At 46.6% G+C, this 9,371-nt stretch overlaps 1 protein-coding gene across 9 annotated transcripts in view; it reads left to right on the forward strand.

The window, feature by feature from the left end:
* Rapgef2 (Rap guanine nucleotide exchange factor 2) overlaps positions 1-8,281 on the forward strand; it is a 214,656-nt gene extending 206,375 nt beyond the window's left edge. For all 9 annotated transcript variants that reach the window (XM_013117786.3, XM_013117785.3, XM_013117784.3 and 6 more), the window contains 4 exons: positions 1,150-1,375; positions 1,931-2,490; positions 3,555-3,857; positions 6,218-8,281. In XM_013117786.3, the coding sequence (XP_012973240.1) occupies positions 1,150-1,375; positions 1,931-2,490; positions 3,555-3,857; positions 6,218-6,243 (1,115 nt within the window). In that variant the 3' untranslated portion in view covers positions 6,244-8,281. The remainder of the gene's footprint in view (positions 1-1,149; positions 1,376-1,930; positions 2,491-3,554; positions 3,858-6,217) is intronic.
* The last annotated feature ends 1,090 nt before the right edge of the window (positions 8,282-9,371 follow it).

Here is a 9,371-nt window from a genome sequence, read left to right on the forward strand (position 1 = left end):
CTCTATAACAAGACGCCAGCCTTAGAAGACGAGAAATTTACATTGTGCGTGATTGTATCTGTTTACTAGCCTTAGTATCATAATGGAAATTTTAAAATTGAGTGCTGAGGAAGATTGAGAAATTGTTCATTAAAAATGTAAAAATATCACTACAAGCTCCCCCCAACCATGTGACTTTCAGAATTATTTTTAGGAACAGCTGAGAGTTAAAAGTCCTTTCAGGCCAGGAAGTGGACATCTATTGAGACATTTTACAGTGCTGGGCAGGGGAAATGCACACTACATCCTTCAAAACAACTATCTTGTAGGTCATTGAACTAATACATTTTTAATGTTGAAGAAATACATGGAAGAAATCCAAAACTACCTTTTTCTGGTTTTATTCTTTAGACCAGGCCTAAACTCACAAAGCCGCCCCTCACCTCTGCCTCCCGAGTACTGGGGTTGATGGCCTGCCCCACCACTGCCTGGTCTTATTCTTTCTATTCATGTGTCTGCATAAAGTCTTAAGAAGGTGTGGGTACGTCCTGTTGAACTTTTATTCTATCCTCTAAAAATCAAAACGTCCCTTGAAAATAAGACATTCCAGCCAGGTGTGGTGGTTCACACCTTTAATCCCAGTACTCAGTCGCAGAGGTGGACGGATGTCTGAGTTCTAGGCCAGGCTGGTCTACAGCACGAGCTCCTGGACAGCCAGGACTACACAGAGAAACAAAGAAAAAAAGAACGTAAGGCACTCACTAGCAGTTTGAGGGTGAGTTCGTCCTTGTAAGAGTGGTAGAGTTTGGTGGTGGGCTTCAGAGGGCCAGTTCTGATTTTGCCTTTTTTCACGCTGCTGAGATTGAACTGGTGCCTCGGGCTTGCTAGACAAAGTGGTTTTGTCTTTGCACTAACCAGCGATAGTATGGTTTGTAGCTAAGGAAGCAAGAATAGTCAAGTTTCTCCATCTTTGCCTCTGGTGAATACCAACAGTTTTCCCTGACCATTGAATTGGCAATTTATACTTTATTAAAGTAAAATTTTAATTCTTTATCACCTGTTTATAAGTTTTTGAGTAAACCCCTACTTCATTGTGAGCATTTAATTTTTCCTCTTTTGGTGGACCTGTTTCAGAAACGTCTAATTACTGAATTTGCATTTCTCATTCAGGTTATACACTGGCTCCCAGTGGCACTGTGGATAACTTTTCCGATTCTGGCCACAGTGAAATTTCTTCACGGTCCAGTATCGTCAGCAATTCTTCTTTTGACTCGGTGCCAGTCTCGCTGCATGATGAACGGCGCCAGAGGCATTCTGTCAGCATTGTGGAGACCAACCTAGGCGTGGGCAGGATGGAGCGGCGGACCCTGATTGAGCCCGACCAGTACAGCTTAGGGTAAGCGTCTGGCTGCTTGCCCTCTGTCCTTTCCCTCTTGTGGGCCTGCTGTGAAGTGCTGTTTGTTATGCAGACTGCTTTTGTAGTTGTGTTCTTTCTCCTATGGGCCCCTGGGGCTCTGTGCTGGAGGAAGACTGTACCAGTAGGACACGCCCTAGTCTCTGTCTGAGCTGCGTTCCATAGGTAACCACAGTGTATTCAGCCACCACAGCCTTGTAAGGAAAGTGCTCCTTTTTGGTTTGTAGCAAGTTGTTGGTCTCTTCCCCATTTTTGCTTTGTAAAAAGGTGAATGAACGGTATGGCATAACTGGCCACTCTGATCCCATTCTGGAGCTCTTTCTTCCTTTTTCCGGGATGAAACAGAGCCACTTTTCTAGGGGAAAAGGTACTTTATAGGCGTAGTGGCTCAAGCCTATTATCCTAGTATAGGGCTGAGGTAAGAGGTTCGTGAGTTCAAGGCCTGCCTAGACTACAAACCAAGAGCTTGTCTCAAAGCAGCAAAACAGTTCATCAGCAACAGACTCACACCTTCCTTTCCTTTGTTTTGGACGACAGGTCGTATGCCCCCATGTCTGAAAGCCGAGGCCTGTACGCCACAGCAACTGTCATCTCTTCTCCTAGCGCAGAGGAGCTCTCCCACGACCAGGGGGACCGCGCCTCCCTCGATGCTGCTGACAGCGGTCGTGGGAGCTGGACGTCATGTTCCAGTGGTTCCCACGACAACATCCAGACCATCCAGCACCAGAGAAGCTGGGAAACACTGCCGTTTGGGCACACTCACTTTGACTACTCAGGGGACGCTGCAGGCATGTGGGCCTCCGGTAGCCACATGGACCAAATGATGTTTTCTGACCATAGCACAAAATACAGTAGACACCATCAAAGTAGAGAGAGCCTTGAACAGGCCCAGTCCCGGGCCAGCTGGGCGTCTCCCACGGGCTACTGGGGAGAAGACTCAGAAGGTGACACGGGCACTATCAAGCGAAGGGGTGGCAAGGATGTCTCCAGTGAGGCAGAGAGCAGCAGCCTGGCGCCTGTGACCACAGAGGAAGCCAAGCCTGTCCCCATGCCTGCCCACATAGCGGTGACGCCAAGTGCTACAAAGGGACTCATTGGTAGGTATGGGAATGGGATACGGGGTGCACCTGGACCATGGGTGGAAACTGGTTTGTCCCGCACCACACAGGGGTCCAAATGGCCAGGGCTTTACAGCCAAGTGTGTGGTCAGAGACAGCGCAGTTGAGCATTCACTAAAGCGTAGTCCGCAGAATCAATAGGTTGTTGATACTGTCTGAAAATTGTTAGAGTAGGTGCCTGTGTTCTCTACAGAGGAGTGATTTCCTTTCGTTGAAACCCAGAAAAAATGGTTTATTATTCTCTTGTCCCCTTGAATTGTGTCAGGAACTCTTTATCCTTTGTATTTTTGAAATTTTTCATTTTGTTTTTTATGCAGACAATGTGTTTCTACTAAACAAATTCTTTGTGCATGTTAGAACAGGGGTAAAGAACTCAGAGATGGGTAAGCGAGTGGGAGGAGACCAGGCAGAACTAGAATCCCTGTTTTGACACTTCAGACACTCAGCTATGCCTGCTCATCTGTAAAGCGAGCGCCATAATTTTATCTTTTAAAGAAATACTTATTTTATTTTATGTGCATTGGTGTTTTGACTGCATGTATGTCCGTGTGAGAGTGTCAGATCCCCTGGAGCTAGAGACAGTTGTGAGCTGCCGTGTGGGTGCTAGGAATTGAGCCTAGGTCCTCTGGAAGAGCAGCCAGTGGTCTTGGCCACTGAGCCATCTCTCCAGCACAAACATTATAGATATGTTTTTTTGAGGCAGGGTTTCTCTGTGTAGCCCTGGCTGTCCTGCAACTCACTTTGTAAACCAGGCTGGCCTTGAACTCACAAAGATCCACCTGCCTCTTCCTTCTGAGTACCTCTTGTACCTGTTTTGCCTTAATCCTCACAATAGGGCTAAGAGTTCGGCTAGTTTTAAACTCACCGTTTTTAGTTGAACTCCCTGGGTTTATAGTGGTAGCTTTGCTCAGCGGTTATCCACTGCACAGAAATGACCTAGTATTTGCGCAGACAGCCTACTTCCCTGGAGTGTCCTGAACGGTCCTCGTAGCCTGCACTTGACCCTTGACCCTTGACCCTGATGCCCTGCCTTCTCTCTGCAGCTCGGAAGGAGGGAAGGTACCGGGAACCGCCGCCCACACCTCCAGGCTATGTGGGCATCCCCATCACTGACTTCCCTGAGGGGCCTTGCCACCCAGCCCGGAAGCCTCCGGACTACAACGTGGCCCTGCAGCGGTCCCGCATGGTGACACGGCCCACGGAGGCCCCGGCTCCAGTGCAGACGCCTCCTGCAGCCAGCAGGCCGGGAAGCAAACCGCAGTGGCACAAGCCCAGTGATGCAGACCCTCGCCTAGCGCCCTTCCAGCCGCAGGGCTTCGCTGGTGCTGCCGGCGGCGAGGAGGACGGTAGGCTCCCCGCCCCCGCTCCATCCCACCCAGCTCCTGGGGTGACTTGCTGGCAGCTCCTGGTCCCATTTGCTTGGAAGGATCAGGGCAGTGGTTCCAGGCTTGCTGTGGAGGGTTTTCCCCTCTTTGACGTTTTTTAAATGGCTTAAAAAGTGCCAGCGATTACAGAAGGGTCGCTTGTAAGAAAGTGTGCACATGGCTGGGGTAGAGCCCAGGTCCTACTGTCCGCTAGGCAAGGTCTACCTGACACAGCAGCCTAGCCTGGATTTCTAGGGCAATACTTAGTAAAACTGGAGTTCTTTTGTGGCTCTGTTTTAGGGATAAGAGTAAAAGCCTCTGGTTGTTGCTCATTTTAGGAATTCAGAGGAACATCTGGATGTATTGAGTCACAGCTGGGTCACATTTGCAGTGGGGGCGCTGCAGTTGGACACCGACTGGGTGGAGCGTGGCTGGGAGATGAGTAAACACTGTGCACCCTTGAGGGCTCTCTGCTTCTCTGTGGATACCCCTGCTAACACTAGGGCAAGGAGAGATCTGGCCTGCACTGCTTAGTGTCCTGTGTAGTGTGTTTATTACACAGCCATTGTAGCAAAGCCCAAAACATAGTGACTAGATAAATAATATATATAGTGCATGCGTGTTGCCTGTGGAGACCAGAAGATACTTGATTCCCTAGAACCGTTATACCTGCCATGTGGGTGCAGGAAGCAAACCAGTCCTCAGGAAGAAGACTTCTAGACTTCTTAAAGTATAACTGTGTTGTTAAAAAATGAGGGGCTTGAGGCTGGTTCAACAGCTAAGAGCTCTTGTTGGTCTACCAGAGGACCAGAGTTCAGTTCCTAGTGTCCATCATGTGAGTGGCTTACAGCAGCCCTGTAACTCCAGCATCCAAGAGACCCAACACACTCTGCTGGCCTCTCCCTCTCCCTCTCCCTCTCCCTCTCCCTCTCCCTCTCCCTCTCCCTCTCCCTCTCCCTCTCCCTCTCTCTCTCTCTCTCTCTGTGTCCCTCCCTCCCTCTCTCTCTCTGTCCCTCCCTCCCTCTCTCTCTCCCTCCTTCCCTCCCTCCCTCCCTCCCTCTCTCTCTGTCTGTCTCTCTCTCCCCCTCTCTCTCTCTCTCTCTCTCTCTCTCTCTCTCTCTCTCTCTCTCTCTCTCTCTCTCTCTCTCTCTCTCTCTCTCTCTCTCTCTCTCTCTCTCTCTCTCTCTCTCTCTCTCTCTCTCTCTCTCTCTCTCTCTCTCTCTCTCTCTCTGTCTCTGTCTCTGTCTCTTTCTCTCCCCCTCCCTCTGTCGAGGCACGGCCATGGTTAAGAGTGCATACTGCCCTTGTAGTGAGGTTCAGGTTCTAACACCCATGTGGTATGACTCACAACTGCCTGAGTCTTACTCCAGGGTTGCTAATCATCTCTCTGGCTTCCATGGACAACTGTCCTCACTTGTACATACCACACACAGAAACAGGCATACATACGCTTAAAAATAAATCTTAGAAAAAGACCTGTTACTTTAGAACTTAAATAGTTATTAATAACTTTCCAACCAATAAGCATGCAATGGGTTTAATTTTATTTATTTATTGTCAGCTTAGTTTTGGTTTCTTTTGCTGTTACAAAAACATTCTAACCAAAAGCAACTTGGGGAGCACAGGGTTTATTTCATTCCATGTAACAGTCCATACATAATTCAGGGAAGCTGGAGCAGGATCTGCAGCAGAGACCATGGAGAAACACTGCTTACTGGCTTACTCCCAAGCTCACATACAAGCAAGGCCCACTTTCCTAGGGACGGTATCACCTACGGTGGGTGAGGCCCTCCTACGTGAATTAGCAATCGGGGCACTCTCAGTGGCAGTTCCTTAAAATGACCTCTTTCGAGGTTTGTCAAGGTGACAACCTAGATGTCACAGTTGTAACTTTTTAAGACATGCCAGGCTGGCTTCAGACACCTGCTCCTGGCTCGGCTCCTGGGCACTGGAATTATGGACCTGAATGACCACACAAAGCTGCCTTTTTAATAGCATATATAAGCCAAGTGCACAGCTTTAATCCCAGCACTTAGGAAGCAGAGGCAGGTGGAACTCTTCATGTTCAGGGCCAACCCTCCCTGCATAGGGAGTCCAGGACAGCCAGGGCTACATAGAGAAACCCATCCCAATCCAACCCCCCAAACATATACAAACATATTGTGTATATGTGCTTAAAGATTTGCATGATGCACCCATTTTTTAACTTAAAGTTACCAAGGACAGTATGTGAGCTACATTAAATATGTATTTTTTTTAACTCAAGTGAACATGGTAGCACAAACAGTTGTCTCCTTGTTGACTTTTTATGTGTTTTGTTTTCTCTCCCGCTGCGTGTGCAGAAGATGAACAGGTGTCTGCGGTGTGAGGCACAGGCTTCTTAATCCAGAGCGAGAGCACAAGAAGATGTCGGAAGCATCGGAGCCTTGGCACGCACATCCTGAGGATGGTGGACCAGTTTGCCTCCTTCCCTGCCTTAAAGCAGCATGGGGCTTCTTCTCCCCTTCTTCCTTTCCCCTTTGCATGTGAAATACTGTGAAGAAATTGCCCTGGCACTTTGCAGACCTTATTGCTTGAGATGCACAGTCCAGCAGTCTCCGGGCTGCTGCCTGCCACAGACACAGTATCATTCCAGATTCCAAGATCATCGCCAGGTGATTCCCTCTGGCTGCACTTCTCTACGCCTGGAAGGAGTTTTCGATCTTCCTCTTAGATTTCAATCCAGCCCTGGCCCTCGGTCTCATTTGGAAGATGAGAAAAGCTAGCCTTTGAACTACTTGGGGTCTTGCACCCACCAAGGAAGACAAAGACAGACATGAAATCCTTTGAGTACAGTGCTCGTCCACTTGTTTACAATATCCTTTAAAAATGAGTTTAAAGATTGTGTTCAGAGAGTTGATGTTATATCCATTTAATGATTACAGTATTATTTTGAACCTTAAGTAGGATTGCCAGCCTGGGTTTCTGAAAAACCAAATATGCCGGACAGGGTATGGCCGCACCAAGGGAAGACCCGGAAGTGACGCTGTCTTCCTGTCTTCCCATGTCCTTCTGGCTTGCCCGTGAAGTGCCCTATCCCAGAAGCATCAAACGTTAGCCAATCACTTAACTACCAAGACTCCTCACCTGCTCCTTCCCCAGTGGGTGAAGCTCTAATATAAACCTGTTTGCACATGGCCAGGGGAGGGAACGGGGACTCGTGTGTCCTGCCTTAGCCTTATGAGGCAGGACCATGTTATTTGAGAGTGTGTCCTGCTCAGTTACAACGGATGGCAACCCCTGTTTTTAAGTTATGGTTTTTTTTTATTTTTTGTTTTGTTTTTGAGTTTTGTTAATTTAGAGTTTTAGAGTTTTTTGTTTTTATTTTTTAAAAGAAAGAAGCATAACTGGATAACATCGCAGTGAAGCAGCGTGGGGTGTTGGAGTGAATGCCAGCTGTTTGTACTGCTCTTTCAAGACAGCCTCCCCTTGTTGAGTTGGCACCAGAGAGTGTGTCTTTAAGCATGGTTAGAGGTCACGCGGTTAGATGCACCAGCCTTTGCAAGGTGGGTCAGTCGCCAAAGACTGTCCTGGAAGTGGCTTCCTGGGCCCTGCATAGAGAAGCCCTCGTGTAGCGCCCATCTGCTCATAGAGAAGCCCTAAGTGTAGCGCCCATCTGCTCATAGAGAAACCCTAAGTGTAGCGCCCATCTGCTCACAGCTGCTATGGACCTGGAATGACGAAAACCACCCCGCCGTTCTGTTTTTGTGTTGTTTTTGCACAGACTCCGGAAAAGTGAAGGCTGCCAATCCGAGTAGTACTCAGATGTGAGGGGCTGCTGGTCTTGGATTTTTCCATTAAATTCAGCTGATCATATTGATCAGTAGATAAACGTAAATAGCTTCAAATTTTAAAGGTCGAATTGCAGTGTTTTTTCACTGTGTCAAACAATGTCAGTGCTTTATTTAATAATTCTCTTCTATGTCATGGCATCTGTCTACTTGTGTATCACATTGTCACTTAACGCATTTGTAATTTTACATGTAATATGCATTATTGCCAGTTTTCCTATATAGGCTATGGACCTCATGTGCATATAGAAAGACAAAAATCTAGCTCTATCACAAATTGCACAGATGTTATCTAAACATTAAGTAATTGTAGAACATAGGACTGCTAATCTCAGTTCGCTCTGTGATGTCAAGTACAGAATGTAAAATTAACTGGTGATTTCCTCATACTTTTGATACTACTTGTACCTGTATGTCTTTTAGAAAGACATTGGTGGAGTCTGTATCCCTTTTGTATTTTTAATACAATAATTGTACATATTGGTTATATTTTTGTTGAAGATGGTAGAAATGTACTATGTTTATGCTTCTACATCCAGTTTGTACAAGCTGGAGAATAAATAAATATAACATAAAGCCTTGTCTAAATTTTTAATGAATTGTGCATGCTTTTTATTACTGAAATAAAGCAGAGGTTACACTCCAGGATCGGGCCTCAGGAGGCTGAGAAGTTTAGCCTCTTGCTTGGCAGAAACTGGGTGATAGCCTGTTTCTTTCTCATGGTTCTTTATTGAGTCAAAGAAATTAATACCGTTAATGTTAGCACCAATTAAACCTCGTTCAAATTCTCACATGTTTCTTGAGACTCACTGTAGCATTTGTCTCCTCTGTACCTTGTGAATCTCTATAGTACGTACCATTTTTTTATTTCATGGAATATGGAGAACTCAGAATGACATTGATTGTCACAGTCACCAAGAACAATTTGGCTAAGTGTTGTAGACATCCAGCTAGCACATGATACTCTCTGGTCTGTGAGCTGTTTTGTTTTCACTGCTGAGACTGATCCAACCCAGAGCCTCTTGCCCAGCAGTTATATTTTAATAGATGAAAATCAGTTAAGTGTAGCCTGCTTAAATACATTTTGAGTTTCTTCCCTCAGGAAGATGTAAGTATAAGTCTGAGAAACTGGACTGAATGCACAGAAATTGGGAGGCCAGAAAATGGACGGAGAAGTTGGAGGAAGGCCCTCCCGCACACCAACTTATGCTAAATCTGTCTATCAAAATGGTTAGGGGATTTGAAGGAAAAGGAAGGTTTCACTTGTTTTAGAGAATATCCTCGTCACTTTTGTTTGCTCAAAGAAGTAGGATGGCAAGTTACCTGTGGTTGCTGCCCTTCCATCTTACCTACCTTCCAGACTCTCAGTAAGCAGCCTTCTGAGCCAAATAGCTGACTATGACTTCAAGCAGTAAGTATCTACTAGATACAACTAGTTGTGGGGGGGGTTGGGAGGGTGGAGTGTTTCCATCTGTGTGACTAATATAACTCCGCTGTTTACTGCTCTAGTTGGCAGCGTGAACCTTGGAGATAGGGGACTAAAATTGAGCAGACTACAGTCTCATGCAAGAGCCAGATTTATTCAGAGCATCAGACAATTTATACTTGGAGGGTTAAGAAGAGTCACGTGAGGATAAGCCACACTTGGCAAAAGTGTGTTCTTCCT

The sequence above is a fragment of the Mesocricetus auratus genome, unplaced genomic scaffold (assembly GCF_017639785.1).
Source record: "Mesocricetus auratus isolate SY011 unplaced genomic scaffold, BCM_Maur_2.0 Super-Scaffold_100009, whole genome shotgun sequence".
NCBI lineage: Eukaryota > Metazoa > Chordata > Mammalia > Rodentia > Cricetidae > Mesocricetus > Mesocricetus auratus.